The following is a 25,548-nucleotide window of genomic DNA, read 5'->3' as shown; positions in this document are numbered from 1 at the left end:
CCAGCCCTTATAATACGCTAATAGTCCAGTCACATCTGTAATGGTACCATTATGGGTTTGAACGGAAATAATGTTTACCGATGACATATTTTCGCAACTGTTTTGCATGTCACTTATTATATTTATTAATGAAACATTCATATATAAAACAAACCTGCGGGGAAGACAAACGGCTTAGACATAGTAAAATGACTGGTTCATAAAATGTCCAGGGCCCCGTTCCACGAAGCGATCTTAGCCCTAAGATCAACTTAAGTGCAACAGGGCCCAGGTGATGTAATTTTATGTTGTGTTAACATTTTGTACCATAATTACACACGTGCTGTACTACACCAGCGCTGTGCTGACACTGTTACCAAAACCCTGGCTGCAAAAATGGAAACGCTGCTATTGGTAACCATAAAATCGACTTTTTTCAATGAGTCCATTTTCCGTATTCCGCGCTTGGACCGCGCCCGCACTACGCCAAACTTCAACACGTGGTAAACAACTCCAATAGTGAACTATACCAAAGGCCTAGATATTACAACGTGTTTTAAAATGAATTTGTGCAGTACCTAATTCCAATTCAATTATGATTGGACACAACCCGTTAGTACTCCAATCTTCTGTCAAGCAAACCATTACTCCATTAAAAAGTTTGTTTTATTTAACGACGCCACTAGAGCACGTTGATTATTTATCTTATCATCGGCTATTGAACGTCAAACATATGGTCATTCTGACACTGTTTTTTAGAGGAAACCCGCTGTCGCCACATAGGCTACTCTTTTACGACAGGCAGCAAGGGATATTTTATTTGCACATCCCACAGGTAGGATAGCACAAGCCATGACTTTTGTTGAACCAGTTATGGATCACTGGTCGGAGCAAGTGGTTTACACCTATCCATTGAGCCTTGCGGAGCACTCACTCAGGGTTTGGAGTCGGTATCTAGATTAAAAATCCCATGCCTCGACTGGGATCCGAACCCAGTACTTACCAGCCTGTAGACCGATGGTCTAACCACGACGCCACCGAGGCCGGTCATTACTCCATCAAAGACACGGTATCGTTAGATTTATGCCTGTGTCGAAATTTTATCATTAAATGTCCCATTATTTTCAGAGGCTTCAAATTACTCCAGTGTTGTACGAATTCGACTTGATCAACAGTTTTTGCAAAGTGTCGGAGCATGAGATCGAAGTGTACAAAAACGCTAGGAAATTCAATGAAAAGAATTTCAACACACACACACACACACACACACACACACGCACACACACACAACACACACACACACACACACACACACACACACACACACACACACAAAGCTAATGATATTGTGTGTGTTTTGTCCGTCAATTTTGATTAATGCCAATGTAAGCTAATATACAGCAAAAAATAATATTGATTTATCTTAAGTTTGATCCAGGCATTAACCCATGCGTTCTGACGTAGATTAAAGGGCTTTGGTATTCGTCGTTAAATGTCCATTCTTCATCCATCTGTTCGTTCAATCGTTTTAAAGTTTGATTTGTTTAACGACAACACTAGAGAAAATGATTTATTAATCATCGGCTATTGGACGTCAAACATTTGGCAATTCTTACCTAGTCTTAGTGAGGAAACCCACTACATTTTTCGATTAATAGCAAGGGATCTTTTGTAGACTCCATCCCAAAGACAGGATAGCACATACCAAGACCACCAGTCTTGGTGCACTAGAAGGGCGGGACGTAGTCCAGTGGTGAAGCGCTCGCTTGATGCGCGGTCGGTTTAGGATCGATCCCCGTCGGTGGGCCCATTGGGCTATTCCTCGCTCCAGCCAGTGCACCACGACTGGTACATCAAATTCCGTGGTATGTGTTATCCAGTCTATGGGATGGTGCATATAAAAGATCCCTTGCTGCTGATCGAAAAGAGTAGCCCATGAAGTAGCGACAGCGGGTTTCCTCTCTCAATATCTGTGTGGTCCTTAACCATATGTCCGACGCCATATAACCGTAAATAAAATGTGTTGAGTGCGTCGTTAAAAGAACAAAAAACAACAACAAATAAACAAACAAAAAAACAACAACAAAAAACAAAACATTTTGGTGCACTGGATGCAACGAGAAACAGCCCAATGGGCCCACCGACGAGGATCGATCCTAGACCGACTGCACATCAGGCGAACGCTTCACAGTGCCACCGATGACGTGTGGGCACGGGTCGCGGGGATAAGGTGGCTTGGTGATAATATTATCTAACGGGTTCTGTAATATCATGTGCAAAAATTCGGACTGTTTCAGTATGAACAGCAGGTTGCCACATAGTCCAGGCAAAGTAAGGTTTGTAATGGAACAAATTGCAACAGAATTTTTTTTACAACAGTGCATTTCTGTGGGGTCCCGAGAACACCATATTAAAAGTCCCAAGAAATCCCTGCAGGGGAAATACGTCTAATTTGCATAAATCCAATATGGCCGCCAAATATCAATAATATACCACATCTTTGCTCTCAGGTGACATATTTGAGAGTTTTAAAGTTCTAGAATGGGGTTATTTGCTTCAAGGATGCATTTGGAGTACATTTGAATTTGATTGGATGAAAAGTTCATTTGCATAAATCCAATATGGCCGCCAAATATCAATAAGATACCATATATTTGGTCTCAGGTGACATATTTGAGTGATTTCAAGTTCTAAAACTGGTTTATTTGTCACAAGGATACATTTGGAAGACATTTGATTTTGACTGGATGAAAAGTTAATTTGCATAAATCCGAGATGGCTGACAAATTCACGTACTTTGCCATATTTGCTCTCAGGCGACATATTTGAGTGATTTAAAGTTCTAGGGCGGGGTTATTTATCACAATGATGCATTTGAAGGACATTTGAATATGATTGGATGACACCATTGGATGATCCCGGCAGTTTCTAGAGGCTACATATATTATCTGACCTTCCATGTTGTACATGTGTTAATGCTATAGTTCACCAATGTTGCCTAGGTGTAACATTGTCCTACTCAAAAGCCATGTCAAGTTCATCGAGGTCATCAGTGAAATCTGGTTTCTGCGAGTTGGTACAGCATGTACCACGGCATACTCTGCACACAGCAGTGCAAGGCAGATCATATTTTCGGCAAGTGCACTTTCTTGTACTACAGTCTTCTTTACAACTGCAGCAGATGATATCCAGTAGTTCTGATGGCCCTGCAGGCTGGTCAATCTGAATTGGTAGATATCGTCCATCTAACACGTGCCATCCCCAATCTTCTGGCTTCATGTCAGTAGCTGTCCCTTCATCTGATAGTATACACGTAAACTATGGAACCTGGCAGCTGCTGAGGTTGGTGGTAGATGCCGTGGTTCTACATAAGATGTACTCTTAGCAACCTTATCACAAAATCGCTTGTATCGTAACCTATTCAGTTCTTCCTCATTGGCATCACCATATAAAGACAGCAGTGCCTTCACTCCTGCTGCAATGATATCCTTGGCAATTTGTCCTGCCGCACTGAACACCTTAGCCTGTTGGCAGAACAGAGCATCACTCAGGATCTTCTTCAATGATAAACCCTTTCCTAATCCAAATAAGCGAGAGGTTGTATCACACCCTTGAATTGCGTGGATGAAGAGTATATAATCACAAACATTTGGACCAAGACGTTCCTTACATTGCTTCCTGTTCTTCCTTGAGTCTCGCTTGGGCTCTGGTGCCAGGAACAACTCATGGGCATCCATGTCAGCATGATGTAATAGAAGAACAAGCAAGTCTGTGTCATCCCCAATCACAATGGTGTCTTTGCTTCTGGCAGATGTGACAGCCGTTTGGACAATAAGCAGATCAGCGTCATGCTTTGCGTGATCTGTGCTGCACTCAGCCCGCTCTAGTTTGTCGCTGAGATAGTGAATGAAGCGCTGTTTGTTCGTGGTATTGTTCAAGAATTCCTCCTTCTTGGATTGAATAACCATTCCACCAGTGAAGTGCACTGTAACACCTGTGCACATCCCTGTTCTTCTCAGGTGTGTGGCATCCTTCGTTGTTGGATCATCTGTATAGCCATCGAAGACAATGGCGGCAGCAGCACCATATGTCTGTGTCACATATCTAACATACAGTTCACACACACTGTCATATGTGGAACCTCTAGGCTATGGTATTCGATGGAGTAGAGCACCACCATCAATGATATACTGGATATCTCCACCAGGTTCTCTTTGCACCCCTTTGATTTCTACAGCCTTCCATAGAGCATCAGCAAGGACAGCTTTATTAGCCTGCAGTGGAAGGGAGGCCGATTCAAACAATGCAGGGGGGTGAGTACAGAGTTCATACTTGAACAATGATGGTAGATCTTCCTGGCGCTCACCAACTAAAATCAAACTCTGAAATAGCAATTGTGGATCTACTTTCACAGATTCCCCCTTGATCCTGACAACTGTTTTCGACCAAGTGTTACTGCTTGGTCAACTTTCTGGAAGGTAAAATTGTCCACAGATTTCCCAACCATGGATGCTAAAATATGTTCTCCAACCTCTCTTGATCTTTCAACATTGACCCCTTCCCGGGCTGCCATACCATTAGCAATGTTAACCAGTGATGCATTCTGAACAAATGGATCTCTCTCTTTCAGATAGCTGATAAGATCAAGCGTGTCACTAACATCTCTAGCTTGTCTAGCTGCTGACATGTCCTTGTGCTGCTCCTTATGTTGATCACTGGTTTCGTATGAAACACTGCTGAACTTTTGCATGGCCTCGTTGATACTTGCACATGCTGGCATGGATAGGACCCACACCAATCGTTGAGTCTCTGGCATTCCCTTTCCCCTTGTCAAGCCACCGCGAGTCTTCACACTCCTCATCAAAACCTGTTCAATGATGAGATCTGTCGACAGACCTGCCCAATACCTGTCACTACGCCTCACCACGTGGTATCCTCTATCGAATTTCTGACGGACATCTGGATGCAAGGCTTGAAGTTGGATCATCGTCTGTAGGTATACGTATGCACACTTTGCATATAGGGTATGTCCGGCTGCTGCAAAGTAAGGCAACATTTCGTGTATGGCTTGGAGGTGTAATCTCCAGTTACCAGTTCGCTCAGCTTTGAGGAATTTTCGCAGGATGTCCACCATGTTCAGATATTGTACCCAGAGTATCGCAGTCCGCATATTCATATATTTTTTGTCCTCGTTCAGTTTACTTTGGATTCTTGCTAACACATCTGCTGAACACACGTCCTCCACAGATATTGTAAAAGACACCGCTCCTTCAAATAATTCTGTAGCTTTCGTCAAGTCGGTCGTGGCAGTATCTTGTGTCCCCACAACATCTATTTCAGGATCAGCACTTACTATCTCCACAGTGTCATCTGTTGTATCTTTGGTTGGTACTGGCACATTGTATGCATTGGCCACAAGAATGGTATTCAGTGCAGCATCTACGAGCAAGTGAGCACGCACTGCTCTGGAAACAGCCTTACCAGTCAGCATGTGGCTCACGGTGTTGCTAGCGTACACAACGTCGAGGAGCTCGTTCAATCCCGAGCCTGTCGTCAGGTGTCCAATGCTACCCAGAAAGCTCATTACAGTGTGAAATCCTCCGAGTCTCAGGACGATATGCTTCAGATGACTGTCACTTGGCTGAGACCGTATAATTGTTAGTGATTTCCAGTATAATGGCTGGTCGAATGTAAGTACTGGAGTTACACTGTACTGCATGGCATGATAGGACACAAACTTCAGCGTAGAATAGATGCATGATGGGTCACTGGGGTCAAGGTCAATCATTGGTAAGAACATTATAGACGACTGGCCTGGGTATTAACCATGATGAAGCATCTGCATCATACCAGACCATGCTGGCCTGGGAGAGTGAAGTAGTAGCGATGTTTTCCACAGTACATCTAGTTGTGCTGTTGGATCTTCTGCTGGTTTGAGTACAAGTGGTAGATATGTGAGAGGTGGGATTGTCGTTGTTGGAGGGATCTTGAAATACTCAATATTTATGCGGCCAACTGCAGCAATGTCTGCAGCCGTCACATGCACTTTTGGAACAGGTTTACTTGGAGCGTGTGTCTGTGGTGTAACAGCAGCTATTATACCCATTCCATGGAATGTCCCTGTACCGTCGATTGTTGCCACATTGTGATCCACATTGTCTGCAATATATTGTACATAATGTTCTTGAGTATGCCCAGATATATCAGTCCCATGTACGACAGCCGCACTCCGTTCATATCTCTTCACCTCAGCATAGGAACACGAGAAGCAGTGTATCTATCAAGAACCGTGATGCAAAATGATGATGCATCTGCATGCCTAGGCCAAGCTGAATTGGCGCTAATATGGCCTTTGGTCGTATTGCTTGCATGATTGCCTGCCCAATTGAAGCAAGCTTTACACCAACTCTTTTACCAACAAACATAGTCGACAGCAGTACTTGCAGTGTCTCTGGAATATAGTTCATAGCACAGTCTACACTTGCCATATCGTCTATAGTTGGGTAGGCATCATTTCGGATATCCATGGATTTGACATCGCTCCAAATCAGTTTTGCAGCAGTTTTTATAATATTCAGTTTCTCATCTTCAGCGTTGTCCCGTTTTTGTTGTTTATGAAATGCATAGAGGATTGAGCTGGTTGTGTCCCGCAATGTAACTACACACTCCTTTTTACTGAGCACTGTCATTATAACTCTTTCACCAAAATATTCCTGTATTTTTGTTTTTATGTATTTTGCACTATATGGCTCCTGTTCAGTGTTTTCGAGATATTCAGCCATTTTCTGAACGAGTTCATTTATAGTTGTTTGTTCCTCATCATTTTCTTCAAGAAACTGTGCAACTTTCAGGAATGCTTCTCTTCTCTCATCTGCCTCTGGTCTTCCAACTTTGAACCTTTTCGGTGTTTCCCCACTATCAACAAATAGTTTACTGGGAATATTCTTCCCTGTCCTAAAGTTACTTCTGCACTGCTGGTGATATATTGCATCTGCTGCATGTAGGTCATTCACAGATGCCAGTCGGCCTGACACCACTTCAGACCATTGTCATTACGAGAATTGCAAATATGAGTCAAGGTGTCCTGGAAGTATTTTGTTCTGACCGGGAATACATCAACGCCACGTTTTTTATCACATTTGGCGGGTTCTCCGCAAAACAAGCAGTGTTCTTGAAAATTGAATGCCTTTTGTGAACGGAGAACAGACCGCTTTTCAATTGGTTGTTGCGATCCTACATGTATGTGATGTGCAATATTTGCCGGTTTACAATAACTGCGACGGCAGTCCACATATACCCGTTGTCCTGGAATAGTTCTCAAGTCACTGCCACGTTGGTCGCTTGCACGATTAACCCCATCACTTCCCTTTGTTTGGAGAATCACAGTTGGTTTTCCATTCGTGAATGTTTCTTTACATATTACACACATCTGATCCATTCTTGTTGATATTGCTGAACACTACATTTGTATCAATCTGAAACAGAAAGAAAGAAGCATTAACGAGGCTGGGATTTTACATTACATCTTTTATCTATAGTAGTGTACTGAAGTGGCCTATCAATAGAGGGCAGCATGGGGTGCTGATCGGGCCACTTTAAACAAAGGCTAGCAAGGGGTAGACGTAACATAGGAGCAACCTTGTGTTCAAAAACCCCATCTTGGAACTTTAGGTCACTCAAATATGTCTCATGAGAGCAAATATCTGGCAAAATACTTGAATTTGTCGGCCATCGTGGATTTATGCAAATGAATTTTTCATCCAATCAAATTCAAATGCACTCCAAATGCATCCTTGAGACAAATAATCCCATTCTAGAACTTGAAATCACTCAAATATGTCACCTGAGAGCAAAGATATGGTATATTATTGATATTTGGCGGCCATATTGGATTTATGCAAATTAGACGTATTTCTCCTGAAGGGATTTCTTGGGACTTTTAATATGGTGTTCTGGGGATCTCACAGAAATGCACTGTGGTGAAAAAAATTCTGTTGCAATTTGTTCCAAGTTGAGTGAAAAAATGAGCTAGATTGCCTGGACTAACAATCGCAATTTAAACAGCGTGCTAGACGTAAGCATAAAGTTAAGATGTTTTATCAATTTGGCTGGAGCGAACGTTTTCAGGATCTGCCGGGCTGAACTCGGCCTATGTTATTTACTGTTATACAACCCAATCGTTTTGAAGGTTTTTCGTGGGTTTTTCGGAGGGGATGGGGGTCGTGTGTGTTTTTCGGATTTTTTTTTTTCATTCCTTTTTTTTTTTTTTTTTGGTTCTTTCTTTTGTTTTTAAAGTGATACATGTAAATTTGCATTTCGCGGAACTACGACGCAATAAGGTTCTTATGATCAAACGATTTCCTTCTGTCGATTCAATAAGTGTTTCGTTTTTACGTTTACATTGATGTACTGTTTTTGCACACTTTATAACGTCATACTGTGATTCTGTTAAAGTGTATTTGTATGTTAGCGTGCGTACATTAAATAGACCCAAACTCACCCCAGTCGAAATTGTTTGCAGTCGGATATCGAACTCGATATATTTTGTTATACTTTTGCATTGTTAAGTTGAACTTCTCCAATAAGCATTATACATGTAGTGTGTTCATTATTATCATAGTCACCGAATGGTCCTCATCAAATTATGAATGATATAATGAATGAATGCATAAATGAATGAATGAATGAAATTTTTGTTTTGTTTAACAACACCACTGGAGCACATTGATTAATCATCGGCTGTTGGATGTCAAATATTTGGTAATTTCAACATATAGTCTTAGAGAGGAAACTCGACACATTTTTCCATTAGTAGCAAGGGATCTTTAATATGCACCATCTCACAGACAGGATAGCTCATACTACGGCCTTTGATATACCAGTCGTGGTGCACTGGCTGGAACGAGAAATAGCCCAATGGGCCTACCGACGGGGATCGATCCCAGACCAACCGCGCATCAAACGGACGCTTTACCACTGGGCTACATCCCGCCCCTGAATGAATGAAGAACGAAAGGAACGAAGGAACGAAAGAAGGAAACGAACGAATGAACAGCGAACCAACGAACTAATGAACCGACGAACTGATGAACCAATGAACTGACGAACCAACAAATGTTTAACCCGAGAAGGAAATTATAAAAACTAAACAAACAACATACCGACCCCAACTATTACTCGTGAAACGTGTAAAGAATGTAAAGGATAGAAGATGATCGTAGGGGAAAAAACACTTTGATTAAACGAACTGCTGGGGTTTCTTAAACACATTGATTTCTTTGTCCTTGCTTTCCTTTCTACACCAGCATTGTCCACACAAGGCCTACAGGAAGGTCTCCGCTGTCAATGTAATAGCCACTGATTACCAAGGCATCGGCAGGATGTCTTATGTTTACCGCAAAAGTCTTCGCACGCACGTGTCGAGGCATATGTTTTCGGGTTCATGGACGGGCAGAATTAGCGCTGCCATCCTAGGGGACAAGCAGACATGGTGGGCTGGCATGGTCATTTACTCCTACGACCGTACAGGAAACTAGATAAATTACTAATTAGTGTTAGGCAGTTCAAGCTATTGGGAATCAGCATCCCTCTGATAAAATGTAATCAATTTTTTTTTTTTTTTTTTTTTTTTTTTTTTTAAATTAGTACATCTGATAATGATTGAGTATTTATTTTATAGTCGTGGTAGCCTAGAAAGTGTGGGGGTGGGGATGAAAATACAAAAACCGAATGAGTGTTGAGCATACGAATAAAATCTTCTCTGGTACACATCAAACTTGACAGGGAGTGCATTTACTAAAAAATTACTAGTGAACCAATACATAGTCCTTATACATGGTCATATACTTTTATGACCGGCCTCGGTGGCGTCGTGGTTGGTAGGTACTGAGTTCGGATCCCAGTCGAGGCATGGGATTTTTAATCCAGATACCGACTCCAAACCCTGAGTGAGTGCTCCGCAAGGCTCAATGGGTAGGTGTAAAGCGCAAATAAAAGATCCCTTGCTGCCTGCCGTAAAAGAGTAGCCTATGTGGCGACAGCGGGTTTCCTCTAAAAAAACAAAACAGTGTCAGAATGACCATATGTTTGCCGTCCGTCCAGTAGCCGATGATAAGATAAAAAATCAATGTGCTCTAGTGGCGTCGTTAAATAAAACAAACCTTTTTTTTATATACGTTTATTACCTAATCGATGTCATCATGAGTAGCTTCTGAGAAGTCATCGGGTTTCTTTTGATTTTCTAGACCAGTTGTCTGTTTTACATTATACTGTGCTATCTAATTAATTGGTCTTGTTGTTAAGTCATCAGACTTAAGAATGGTTGGGCGGCGTCAAGCCAATATGTACTAACCTCTCTCTCTCTCTCTCTCTCTCTCTCTCTCTCTCTCTCTCTCTCTCTCTCTCTCTCTCTCTCTCTCTCTCTCTCTCTCTCTCTCTCTCTCTCTCCTCGATGGTGTCGTGGTTAATCATAGGTAGGCACAGGATTCGCAGCCCGGTACCGGTGTAGCATTTAATTTGTACTCCCCAAGAATATGCACTCCCCAGTCATTATTATACGTATAATGTGCACTCCCCCAGTTACTATTATACGTGTAATACGCACTCCCCTGGTTATAATTATACATATAATATGCACTCTCCACTACTATGTTGAATACTGAATGCATTAATTGTCTCTTAAAAGAACTTTGGACTGATAATAATTTAAGTGCTATTCAATGAATGCAATCCACATTGATTATTACTCCCATATATGAAGTGAACTATAGGTTTCATATAGGTTTCATATCTGCCCTTCTGTTTATATGTCTGTCTGTCCGTGCCTCTGTCTCTCTGTCTTTCCGACATATATGTTTTTCCGGATGTTTTTTTCCACAATACCTCGAGATATTGAGCTGAAATTTTGCTTTTAACTTTATCATATACCATTTTAGATTAAGTTTGACTTTCATGGCGATTTACCCATTTTGATCGCATTGGGACTCTTGAACTTAGGGGATACGAAAATTTAGTTTCCCGGACTTTTTGCCCTCAATACCTCAAGTTATTGAGCTGACATATTGCTTGTAGCTGTATGGTACACCATTAAAGATCAAGTTTGACTTTCATGGCGATTTACCCATTTTGATCGCATTGGGACTCTTGAACTTAGGGGATACGAAAATTTAGTTTCCCGGACTTTTTGCCCCCAATACCTCAAGCTATTGAGCTGACATATTGCTTGTAGCTGTATGGTACACCATTAAAGATCAAGTTTGACTTTCATGGCGATTTACCCATTTTGATCGCATTGGGACTCTTGAACTTAGGGGATACGAAAATTTAGTTTCCCGGACTTTTGTATATAGCTTTATCACATATGCTGTTGACTTTCATGACGCTCTGGGGAAGGACATAGTGGTAAAGCGCTCGCTTGATGCGCGGTTGGTCTGGGATCGATCCCCGTTGGTTGGCGCATTGTGTTATTTCTCGCTCCGACTAGTGCACCACGACAGATACATTAAAGGCCGTGGTATGTGCTATCCTGTCTATGGGATGGTGAATATAAAAGACACCTTGTTACTCCACATTAATTACTTTTCAATATTGTTATATGCATTCCACATTCTCTAGTATACATACACATATAATGTACACACCATATTATATATAATCTACACGCCATGTGCATTATCATACACTTTACATTCAATATAATACATATAATCTACATTCCACATGCCTTATTATACACATAGTTTACATATTTTTTTCTTTTTTATACATACCTCCTACACTCTCCATTTATTAATATAAACGTATTCTACATTCAACAATTAGTATAACGCATATGATCTACACTGCACATTCATTACTATACACATAAAATGGAATATGTTGTCTAGATGTATTATATGAATAATAATGAACGGGGAATGCAGATTATGTGTATAACAATGAATGGAGAGTGTATTTTATACGTATAATAATTAATGGGTTGTGCAGGTGGTGTGTATAGTAATGAATAAGTAGTGTAGGATATATGTATAATAATGAATGTAGAGTATATATTACATGCATTAATATGTATAATAATAAACGTAGATTATAAAATGTATTATAACGAATGTGGACTGTAGTTGACATGTGTATTAATGAATTTAGAGTGTACTAATGAATGGGTGTGTATAGCAAAGAATGAGTAGTGTAGGTTATGTGTATTATAATGAATGGGGAGTGCATATTATATGTATATCTAAAAACAAAGTGTCATTTGCCAGTAGCGTCAGTTGATAGTCATCACTTTATACGCTATAAATGTGTATATTATTGTTTTATACGCCGATATTCACATATGTTACTACCATACACCAAAATTAAGTTACTTTATTTTATCATCATTCTTCTGTTTTGTTAAGTATAATAATTTTCCATTTTTAAAGGAAAATCGTTTGCAAGGTCGTCTAAAATTCGCTTTTCTTCCTTTGTCTTTCGACTCGTCCATGTAACTTCCTTCAGTTAAAAAACCATAAATGTCTTTTTACAAACAATGATAGGAACAAAGGATGCGGGAATTATTATTCTGATATGTAGATGTTCCCATGAGATTACAAGGTGGCACTTAACTGAGTGGCGTCAAACATATGGTTAAGGACCACACAGCTATTGAGAGAGGAAACCCGATGTCAGCACTTCGTGAACTACTCTTTTCGAGTAGCATCTTGATGCGCGGTCGATCTAGGATCGATCCCCGTCAGTGGACCCATTGGACTATTTCTCGTTCCAGCCAATGATGTAACTGATGTAATAAAGGCCGTGGAATGTACTATCCTGTCTGGGGGATGGTGCATGTAAAAGATTCCTTGCTGCTAATCGAAACGAGTAGCCCATAAAGTGGCGACAGCGGGTTTCCTCTCTCAATAGCTGTGTGGTCCTTAAAGGGACATTCCTTTTTCTTGTTTAGAATATCAGTATTCAGTATATGACGCCATGTAACCGTAAATAAAATGTGTTGACTGCATCGTTAAATAAAACATTTCCTTCTTTCCTTTTTCTCAACGAGACCAAGACTATCAGTTGTCTTTGTCAAGATGTTATCATTCATTCATTTCATTTACTTTCGTCCTTATATCCAATTAACGTTCAAGCATGCTGTCCTGGGCACACACACCTCAGTTATCTGGGCTGTCTGTCCAGCACAGTGGATTAGTTGTTAATTGTTAGTGGTTAGTGAGAGGAAAGGGGGTGTAGTGGTCTTACACCTACCTACTAAGTCGTTACAACTCTGGGTGGGAGCCAGTACCGGGTTGCGAATCCTGCACCTACCAGCCTGTAGTCCGATGGCATAATCACGACGCCACCGAGGCCGGTAAGATGTTATCAGCAACTGGAGTTCGATTCTAAAACAAATGTAATGGGTATGTATTTAGTTTGTAATTTGATTGGGAATCAATGGCTCAATACAAGATCTGTGTTACCTTGGTCATTTAAAAAACCATCCGTCGTGGCAATACATCGCGTCGTGCACGTGGTTCATTGGAACGTTCAATCCTCCCCATATTGATCGGTCTACAGATACTATCGGAGAAAAACAATGTACACACCAACGACTTAAAGGGAATGAGCTACACTAAGATATATAGTCCGTCCCATCCTCCAACAAAAATGGGTTTTGTCAATAATTTCAACTGGGTTTGACGTAAGACGAAACGTTTAAGTGTTTTGGAAATAACAAAAACATACTATGTTTGTGTGCAGTTTAGAAAACAATTGGCTCAGATATCAATAACATGTAGTAGATAGCATAGCATGAAAAAAGGTTCCCTGTGTGACGGACTATAAAATATAAATGATAGCATTTTCTATATGCCATAAAATCAATTGCCCAATATCGGGAAATTATCCAAAAGATGCAACGACAGTTTGCTAATGGTTAATAAATAAAAACACTACTCCAACTAGTGGTGTCGTTAAACAAAAAGTCTTCCTCTTCTTCTTCTAACTCTTAATATAACATCCCCACAGGTAACAGCTTGAAATGCCAGCCACTAGTGCGGTGTGTCGAAGATTAGTAAGTAAATGAAATTGTATTTGAGCTAGTTTCACTATATTAACTACTAGTGTTTGAAGCGTGCAGATAGCCATTTAGATTAGCAGAATACGTTTTGTATGGAATTGGTAAAAAGTGAGGTCAGGAATGTTCCATACGAGCAAATTTAAAGGTGTTCATATATCTCCCTCCCTCTCTCCCCCCCCCCCCCCCCCCCCCCCCCCCTCTCACTATTAAGCAACGTGTTTTAGTGTCGCCTGTGTGATTTGGTTTAGTGGCATGCACCAAGTAAACTGAGAATTTAAGCAATGTTAACCATGGGCCATGTTCATTTTTGTAACCCTCGGTGTACAGAATAATTTGGGTAATGAATGAATGAATGAATGAATGAATGTTTAACGACACCCCAGCCCAAACACAGACATTTTGGTGAATGTGTAGCAAAATGGGTGAATTTGTGCACATAAAAAAAAATCAGAAAATATATGTCAACAAGAAAAATATATAGTATGGACTGCATAAGTGCAAATCAGAAACAAAAGAAGCTATAAGGACAGGACAGACAAACGTTAATATGCAGATAGTCTAACAGCTGAAGAAGGATAATGGGATTGTTTTAGAACCAAAAATTAAGAACAAATCGACCTTAGTCACCATGTATTAGAGAAATAGTGGTAGAAATACAAAGGGTTTAAAATGTTAACTTTTACTTAACTGAATATAAATCATCACGATTTGGTAGTACAAGAAGAATATAATATTACAAGTATACAAAATACATAGTACAAGAGTTTCAAGTGGAACCGTTCGGTCAGGGATATGCTAGTAACGGAATGCAATTCCCCTCTTCCGAAAATAAGAAAGAAAGAAAGAAATGTTTTATTTAACGACGCACTCAACACATTTTATTTACGGTTATATGGCGCCAGACATATGGTTAAGGACCACACAGATTTTGAGAAAACCCGCTATCGCCACTAAATGGGCTACTCTTTCCGATTAGCAGCAAGGGATCTTTTATTTGCGCTTCCCACAGGCCTTTGTTGAACCAGTTATGGAACACTGGTCGGTGCAAGTGGTTTACACCTACCCATTAAGCCTTGCGGAGCACTCACTCGGGGTTTGGAGTCGGTATCTGGATTAAAAATCCCATGCCTCGACTGGGATCCGAACCCAGTACCTACCAGCCTGTATCCGAAAATAAGAAAAGGTACCTTATTAATGTGCTCTATTTATTTTTACTTTCCTTTTTTTTAACTCCATCCTAAATTATTTTAAAGGGATTGTTCGACTTGTTTTCGACTAGTATAATGCTAGACTCAGGTTACCAACTGCCAACAGAAAGTTGACCAACTTGACGGTTGCGTTCTAATTTCCCGAAAACTCCCGACTTACGACGGGTTCGCTCAGATTAGCAATTAATGCGTTAGACGATGAGATTCGAGTTTTTAGAGCACTCAAACTAGCAACTGAGCAGTCGTAGAAGTCGTGGCAGTTGGTAGTCTGCGCCTAGCATTACATATTTGTTTTCAAATTTGTTTTAGAATATATTCAGTGTATGTGTATTCATGGTGTTTGTGGTTATCCTAATATTTGTAATTAGCACAAAGTGGATTTGGTATCCCAATAGTTTCGTACGTACGAACATAATACAATCTAATTAAAATTAGCTCCACTGATTACTATTACCTGTGGATCTAACAGCACCCCGTTGGAGCGCATGTCCAGTTGACCTTTCATTCGGCCAATCAAAAGCTTACTTGCAAAATCATGCCAGTGATTTGAAAAGAATTTGAAAACATTCGGATTTATGCCGAGGGTATACGAAATGATTCGGGTGAATTACGAAGTATGCCGGAAACTAATTTCAATATAAAATTTTATATAAAATTCGTTTCAAGACGGAAAAAAAACAACTTATGGTATAGCCATAAAATCTATTTATACTAGTATACAATCCAGAGTTTATTACTGCACTTTCCCCCCTGTTTTTTTTTAATGTTGAAATAGACCAACAAGTTCGCCTATTGCATAAATAGTCTCGCCCGATATTTTTAGAATGTGTATGCTCCCGAATAACGCTATAAAAGGCGAAGTGTAATTGATCAATATTTAAATTGTTATTTATAGATGAAATGTCACCTGTACACGGAAGTCCACGCAATGCTGCTAGATCTACTGGTAGACCAGTAGAGCTAATTTTAATCATATTAGAACATAATATATATTAGTCAATAAAATGGAGTTTGACCTAGTGCAAATACTAGAACTATCAGAAACATGTTTAATATACAACCACTAATATCGTGTTTGAAAAAAATATATTTAATATATAATTACAGTCGTTTAAATGTCATCAACAATCGCCGAAAACTCAGGATAGTCCCTTTAAGCTATGAACTGTTCCTATGTTGGGACAGACTAACTTAAGGTTTATTTAGTTTTTTGTTAATGTATGCGCGTGTGCGTTGTTCGTATGCCAATGTTTATGTATGCGCATCGTTCGTACGATCATGTGTGTGTATGTATGTGCGTGCGTGTATGTATGCGTCTTTATGTGTGTATACTTTATCACTATCTGTGCTTTGTATACAAATGCGATTTGGAATACTGGAAGAATTAGCTGCCTTTGATTTCTCAAAATATATCATTAAGTGACAGATTCCGACTTAATTGCTGTGAATACCATCTCCTGCGCAATTAATCATTGCGCAATAAATCTTATTTTTATTTCATCCTGACATCACGTATCACTTCTCAAGTCCCTGTAAACATCGAATTAATTTTTCATGTGATCAGAGCTGTCTGGATTCCATCATTAAAAGGCATGAAATATGTCCACTAGAACGAAGTATGCCCATTCCATTAAGACAAATTAGCCCATTTTTGAATAGGCGTATGTCAATAAACTTGCTAAAAAGCTAACTCACTCAAGCGAGAAGTTTTCGTTAGGTTTCAAAATGTGAATTTTATGTAAAATATCTGAAAAATCGAAAATTCTTGTTTTTGTCCTTTATGGATCATGTTCAAGTTCTGTATCAGTCACAGTCCGCGAAAACAAAGCATTAGTTCGAAATGTGTAAAGTAAGGATTCTTAACGACTAAAGGATCTATTTAAAAAAAAAAAAAAATTAAAATCACAGGTCCTCTTAACAGAATGTTGTACTTTATGGGTCGACAACCATTCTGGATATAAAAAAAAAACAAGAACGAAAAGAGATGTAAAGGGAAAAAAGACGTGCTTAGCAACAACAAAAAATGGTTCACTCTGTAATTTCGCTGGTAATACAGAATTCCCAAGGCCATTATAAATCTGTATTTCAAAGAAGCTAGTTGCTACGAGATGGTGTGATGAAACGATTGCGTTTTCTCCGGTTGATCAATCGTATTTAGAAGATAAGCGGTTCTATATGAAATTAAAACAAAATGCGAGAATGATTTATATGAACTTGTGTGGTGAATTTCAATCATTTTGGGATCATTGATTTTGTGGTTTCCGAACTTTTGAGTGTTATTTTATTACTTTTGATTTTGTATGAAACCATTAAAACCATGAAACGAATGCCATTTTGTCATATTAGTTCTGCAGCTTAATACCGTTATTGTCAACCCGTGCAGATGAATATTAATTTAGTTTTTCATGATGTGCAGATGAACACCATTTTGTAATATTGTGCAGCTGCAAACCATTTTTTATGGCATACATTTCAAGACCGGTACCATTTTATCATACTGTGCAGTTTAATACCACTTTGCCTTTCACCAAACATATATACTATATAGTACACTGTGCTGATGAATATAATGTTGTTATATTGCATAGGTGAATATAATTTTGTCATAGTGTACAGATGAATATCATTTTGTCATATTGTACAGATGAATACCATTTTGTCACACTGTACAGATGAACACCATTTTGTCATACTGTACAGATGAATATAATTTTGTCATACTGTACAGATGAACACCATTTTGTCATACTGTACAGATGAATATAATTTTGTCATACTGTACAGATGAATACCATTTTGTCATACTGTACAGATGAATACCATTTTGTCATACTGTACAGATGAATACCATTTTGTCATACTGTACAGATGAATACCATTTTGCCATACTGTACAGATGAATACCATTTTGTCACACTGTACAGATGAATACCATTTTATCACACTGTACAGATGAATACCATTTTGTCACACTGTACAGATGAATACCATTTTATCACACTGTACAGATGAATACCATTTTGTCACACTGTACAAATGAATATCATTTTGCCATATTGTACAGATGAATACCATTTTGTCACACTGTACAAATGAATATCATTTTGCCATATTGTACAGATGAATACCATTTTGTCACACTACAGATGAATGCCATTTTGTCACACTGTACAGATGAATACCATTTTGTCATACAGTACAGATGAATACCATCTCGAAATATTGTATAGATGAATATCATTTTGTCATACTGTACAAATGAATACCATCTCGAAATACTGTACAGATGAATATCATTTTGTCATACTGTACAGATGAATTCTATTTTGTCATACTGTACAGATGGATACCATTTTATTATACTGTACAGATGAATATCATGCCATACTGTACAGATGAATACCATTTTGTAATATTGTACAGACGAATTTCATTTTATTATACTGTACAGACGAATACCATTTTATTATACTGTACAGATGAATATCATATTGTCATACTGTACAGACGAATACCATTTTGTAATACTGTACAGACGAATATCATGTTTTCGTGTTCCGTAAAGATTAATAAATTGTGATCATTCTGGGGGTTTACTTTTTATTATATTGTGTTAATAAATACATGACGTATTTTGAATAATATTTTTATAAATTAAGTTGAGTATTGTTTCACTATAATAATATTAGGTAAAATAATTTGAGAGAAAAAAAGTGTTTGTAAAATAATGAAAGGAATATGGATTGGACTAGAAAATAAGATAGAATGACATTCTAACGTAACCCCATTACCTAAGTGTAAAATTCCATTATTCATTGCTTTTCATTATATAATAATGTTATATAAAATATTTTTTTAAATATAGTAGTAAAATCCTGAGCGAAAGGTGGACTGGACAATAGAATAGAATAGAATAGAATGACACTCTAACGTAACCCCAAGACATAAATGTAAAATTCTATTATTAATTGCTTTTCACTATGTAACAAAGTAAAATAAAGACAAAATAACTTGAAAAGAGATGTTGGTAAAAATTCTGAACGGAATGTGGATTGGCCTGTAAAATAGAATAGAATAACACTCTAACATAACCCCATGACATGAATGTAAAATTCCATTATTCATTTCTGTTCCGTCCTCAGTGAGATTTCGTTGGTATTCCTCGTACCACAGTTCTGCTAATGATCACGATGCTAGGCGGAGTAGGTGGGGATAAAGGTCTTAGGATCTGGGCAGGGGGGCATTTCGAGTAATTATATACATTATTTAAAACTTTAGCAATTTAGCCAGTTGGACTGGCTCTTGTCTTTCCCAAGAGTAAAGCGATCAAAGTTTAAGTTTTGTTAATCAATCAAGATTCGGTAAAGCCTGTGGTAAACGTGGAACTGTATCAGAACAGACCATATCTTTACGATACTCAAGGCTACCATTCGGTGGCATAACAGGAGTATAATTTTAGAAAAACGAAATCAGGAATCAAGATGACAAGACATCTTTTTTTGGTGTTTTTTTGTTTTGTGTTTTTGTTTGTTATGGAGCGGGGAGCAGTTATTGGTCGTATAAGTCGTATACGACGAGAATCCAGTTTTAGGTGTGCTCACGCTAGCAACTGGACAGTCGCAGAAGTCGAGAGATTGGCGAGATGACCAACTCCGACGTGACAGTTGATAGTGTGACCTAGCATTAGTTTTGCACAAGCTAGAATGATGGAAAGCAAAAGCTGTTCATAAACATGATTATCAGAAAGTATATGGTGTGTTTGAGCAGCAGTTGCTTCTTACTCCTTATCTATTTCGAGCCCTGCGAAACATACAACAGTCGTCTGTAATTAAATAGGTTTTTTGGAGGATGAGAGTGTTTTCCTTATATTACTAAACTGATTGCGTTTATTGGTATCTGAGAATGTTTGCAAATCAACAGCTTTCAAATAAAAAGCATAAGACTGGTTTAATGTTTCCGCAGATAGCATACCACTCAGTAGAGGGAGAACGCTGGGTAGAAAATCGGAACGACAAAACCGTAATACGAGATCATGGCTGTATATCTGCACAATACAGAATCGAATGGGCATTGTTCCTCGTGTATAGGATGACAGCCACTACAAGGAGTGTATTTACAATGTAATAATGTTAGATACAATAAACTGGAAAACGGTTATTTTGCTTGCTTTGAAAACGCACGACCCAATTTTCACTTGTTATTGCTGAACACATGTAACAGGTTGTTATAAAACGCACAATAACCATACCCGGCGTTTAAAATGTTTGGTGTATATATTGACTACCAGAATACATCCAGTTATACGAACAGAGTTGAATGTTTTGTTATTTTTTCCCATTCGTTTTACAACTATAAATCGGACATGTGCGTGTTTAATGGAGTTCAGTATATGAGTACTTACAAATACTGTTTCTTACACACCCGTTGGTAAGAACACCATGCGTTATTTTTGATAACATATAGTTGTTTACACACGTACGTGTGTTAACAATTTCAAGACATACGACTGGCTGCTCCTAGGTGATTACCAGGTCACCAGTGTCATACATCCAATAAAAAACAGCACGGTGGAATTCGATTACACTGTGACGTATAGTTAACCTGGCAATCATGCGTCTGTGACGCGTAAGTCAGCTACAAATACAAAGGGTTGTAAATATCTTTTATCGACAAATATGTTAAAATTTGCTGTATATGGTTTTTGACGATATGTAAGAAATATAACGATACATCCGTGTCCTGTAGATACCATTTATCTCACAACTCGTTGTTTAAAAACGTATCAAACTCGCTTTCGCTCGTTAAGATACATTTTAAAACAACTCGTTGTGAGATAAATGGCATCTAACGGACACGAATGTATTATTTTCTATTTTACCACCGAACTACATTACAGTTCAGTATTCAGTACGATTAAATATATTGTGCAGTGATAATACATTGGTACTATAATTCTATTAATCTTGATAACTTATTAGCAAATATTGTATTTTTACCACTGTAACAATTTTAGAAATACTAGGTCATAATTCGGAATCGTAGAATTTCGATCCTAGCTAGGCTATACATGTATATACTTTAATGAAAAAGTTTTCTGTATGGTAAGAAATAAACTTTCAACTGTTATTTTAATATTTTAAATGAAGAAAGGATATATACATGGTTTAATATTCTTACGTTTGTCTGGCATATTCTACAAACATTACCTTAGGAATTTGTGTATAAAAAGTAGTAATGATTAATTAAATATATATAATTTTCAGATGGGGGTGTTGTTATCATTCATTTATTTATTTATTTAACGCATAATTTTATTTTTGTCCCTTTTTTTCAGGTTCGCTTTAATATTCTTACGTTTGTCTGACATATTCTACAAACATTACGTTAGGAATTTTGGCATAAAAAGTAGTGATGATTAATTAAAAATATGTAATTTTCATATTAGTGTGTTGCTATTCATTTATTTAACGTATAATATAATTTTTGTCTCTTTTTTTCAGGTTCGCTGTGCAAAGCATGTGCCACTCCAGAATTGCTGTTTAAAGTTATTTTCTGGCTCGGTTATTGCAATTCGCTCATGAATCCCATTATATATGCGTGCTCCAGCAAGGAATTCAAGAGGGCCTTCAAGAGAATTCTACTGTGCCAGTTCAGACGCAGACCCAGGGTGTTCTTGAACGGTCAGAGCGAAACTCTTTCTTCCAACCTCGAGAGTGACACAAATAACGTGTCGTTCAACAAATCGTGCAAGAAATATAGACCTCTTTCGCTGCGTCGTCCCTTAACGAAACAGAAAAACAATATGGTGGTTAACAACAGAAGTGCCTCTCTTCACGCGTCATCACCCGATTCGCCAATCCGAAGCTTACGTTTGTACCAGATGCAAATGAAAACGTACATTTGCGACGACGTTTCGTCGCCAAAACTCAGTGTAAACGCTGATAGTATTGGTGAATCTGTGGACCAGTCGTTAAGCGCGACACAAGACTCGCTCCTGGTGGACCAGCGATTTACCAGCCAAACGTCTGCGACGACGGATATGGATAAGAGTAGTTTTGCAGACGATGAAGAATATGTGAATTCTGTGATTGTTAACAGCAGACATCATAAACAGGAAACAAAAGAGGATGTGCCTGGGATTCCTCTTATTTTGATCCGGTGTGATTCTTCATCCCACGTCAATGAGACGACCCCATTTACATGAAAGTATTCACGATGATGGTGTACAGCTTGAAGAGCGGTTACAAAATCAGGCTACATGCTATATACAGTATTAAAGTTTAGACTCACGGTTTTAGCATTTAGTTAAAGGGGAAGTCCCAAAGTTGCATAATGACCAAAATTATTTTTGTTGAGAAATGTAAATATTATACCTTGCATTACATGCCAACAAACCAATTACATCCAAATAATTTCATTTGCTGCTGTTTATTGGTTTATATTATTGCAAACTCCAATAAAGGTGACCGACAGGTTAAAGCATGGTGTCTCACTGAATTTGAATTGCATCTCTAAACCGACAAAGAACTGTCTGCTATATTAAGGGATAAGCGGTTTTCTATGTATTTTATATTTTCCTGACGAAACCATTGTTTACGCTGTGAGGCAACACATTATAATAATTATGATATTATTCAGTTAAATATGCAGATATTATCATGTAGAATCCCTTCTGTTTCATGTCCAGTCACTGGCCTTGCTAGAGTCTGGGTGTGGGATGGGCGTGTCTGACCCTCCATTGGGTATAGTCATGTTAATAGAGCTTATGAAAACATACGTACAATGTAGGATCTATTCATTTGTAGTTGTTTATCTCAAATACATGCATGCAAAAACAAATTGTGGACTATGACACTTGCAACTTTAGAAATACGCTTTTAAAGTCATGAGGCCTAAGTCTTGAGGGTGTACTTTAAAACTTTATAAGCGCAAGTCAGGATCTTACTGATCACCTCAACAGTCTCCTTCAGTAGATCTGACAAAAAACAGTGACATGTTCAGGAGCCCACGAACAAATTGACTGGTGCCGTCGTTTTCGATCATATTACAGCAGGTGCAGATCCAGGATTGTGTCAAGAGGGTTCATAAAATTACAAAAAAGGAGAATTTATTTCAGTTTATCGGAGGCAAATTAGATGAACACAAAAAGAGAGCGAGATTTATAGGAAGTCATAAAAAGGGGCACTTTAAACTGGCGGGGAGGGTCTCGGGACTACCGTGACCTCACCACTAGATCCTCCAATTATTACATTAATTTAATGTTAGGCGTACAAAATGAAAAAAAGAAACATAATTTAGTGAGCGATCGCGGCAGATCGCCTACTTGACACTGTTTCAGTGTTTTCTAAATAGCCTTTCAGCTGGCTGGTCTAAACACCACTGTATCAACTTCCAACAGGGCTAAACAAGCTGTAATTAACTCCCACGACGAAATGTCACCTGGACACGTAATTGCATGTGTTAATGTCAGATCTACTAACAGATGCAAATGCGAGGCAGTAAGGTCTCATTACATCGATTGTCAAAGACGACGTCTAAAGGATGACAGACAATTACCTTTAGCGGATATACATAATAGGTAGAAATATGCGTAGTTAGGGTGTATTGCTGTAATATCATCTCAGTAACACTGTACAAGCCCCTGCAGTCGTTTTTGTAGAAATGCAGGTCATGCCAACCTCTCAGTTTGCCATTTAACATTGCTTTGACATTACACGTTAATCACCTTCAGGCGTTCCTTGTATGGAGATTTTAAAGCAAAGGCATATTCCAAAACAATTGAAACGGGATAAGAGATTACTTGACGAATATGTTAAATGTGGAGAATACAGTTATAATGTATTAAAATAGTGAAGACATGTCACGTATATGCATGCATTGTATGTGTTTTGTTTTGTTATTTCTTATAATTATAAGCCATGTCGGTGCAGTGGTATTATCAATAAATACTACATAGCAAAGGTGCGTTCAGTCATACCGAACAGAGCGCGTCTATTAAATAGTGACGTGTTCAGGAGGCAGAGCGCTCGCGAACAATTTGACTGGTATCATCAAAGTTTGGTACAAAAACCAGTCTAGCGAGCAACTGCAATCGCTCGTCGTCCTTAGCAGAAAAAAGAGGTGATCATCTCGGTTAGAGACAGAACCGGGATATCATATGCAATGAGTACATACCAATTTTATATTTGGATGATGATTGTGACCGTTTTACATTGATATTAATACGTTCACTGATGAAATGACAAAATCTATTTAGTAAAGTTATTTACATATTTGAGGGTGTGTGTGTGTGTGTGTGAGAGAGAGAGAGAGAGAGAGAGAGAGAGAGAGAGAGAGAGAGAGAGAGAGAGAGAGAGAGAGAGAGAGAGAGAGAGACAGACAGACAGAGATAGACAGAGAGAGATAGAGACATAGATGGGGGGGGGGGCAGAGAGAGGGAGAGAGAGAAAGACGCAGACACAGATATAGCAAAAGAGAGAATGGATAGCGAGGGAGGAAACCCGCTGTCGCCATATTGAAAAAGCAGCAAGCTATTGTTTATGTCTACTTTACTACATACACGATAGTGCATACCACAGCCTTTGATGAACTATTCGTGGATCACTGGTTAGAACGGGATATAAACGAAGGCGATGAATCCTGCGACCCATAGCACCTGCAAACGAGCGTTCTAGCATTCAGCGACATGTCGAGCTCCCAGACGTTTGGGTCCTGGTTGGAGTTTATAGGTAGCAGAGAAGAAAATTAACCAATCAGCGACGAAGATAGTGCTTTTAAAATGCACCCCATTTTTTAATAAAATAATTTATGAGTTTGAAAATAGGTCAGAAATTGGATCTTTGACAGGAATTGCACCTGCCTTTATAGTCCACAATTGTGTTGAATGAGATTATTTGTCCATACCGAGTATGAATACATGGCCGGGGTGAAAAGACTTCCTAGCAGCCATGAAACGGTAAATTGGGGGTGCCTCCAAAAATGAAAGATTATTTCCAGATTTAGGTTGACATCACTTAGTTCAGATAATATTGCTGCGCAAGGACTGGCTATCACCACTACATATGTGATACACCTGGGAAAATTCTCTTCTTTTGTATTTATGTTAATATGGTGGACAGTGTGTTAATATTTACTTCCCCCTGCTACCTATAGGCGTTTGATTAGTACGTCAACGCAGACAATATAGCGTAGCATGAGTGTACTCCATCCTGCACCCATCTCTGTTATATTAGCCCATGGGGCTATTTCTCGTTCCAGCCAGTGCACCACGACTGGTATATCAAAGGCTGTGGGATACTGCATAAA

The 25,548-nt window shown here is 38.8% G+C and overlaps 1 protein-coding gene across 1 annotated transcript in view; it reads left to right on the top strand.

Annotated features, from left to right (window-relative positions):
* LOC121383544 (alpha-1A adrenergic receptor-like) overlaps positions 1–24,410 on the top strand; it is an 88,689-nt gene extending 64,279 nt beyond the window's left edge. Inside the window, exon 2 of the mRNA XM_041513630.1 lies at positions 21,744–24,410. Coding sequence (XP_041369564.1) covers positions 21,744–22,447 — 704 coding nt within the window. The 3' untranslated portion in view covers positions 22,448–24,410. The remainder of the gene's footprint in view (positions 1–21,743) is intronic.
* The last annotated feature ends 1,138 nt before the right edge of the window (positions 24,411–25,548 follow it).

The sequence above is a fragment of the Gigantopelta aegis genome, chromosome 10 (genome assembly GCF_016097555.1).
Source record: "Gigantopelta aegis isolate Gae_Host chromosome 10, Gae_host_genome, whole genome shotgun sequence".
NCBI classification, from domain to species: Eukaryota; Metazoa; Mollusca; class Gastropoda; order Neomphalida; family Peltospiridae; genus Gigantopelta; species Gigantopelta aegis.
The sequence above is the reverse complement of the archived record's forward strand: the minus strand, read 5'-3'. Positions and strand labels throughout refer to the sequence as shown.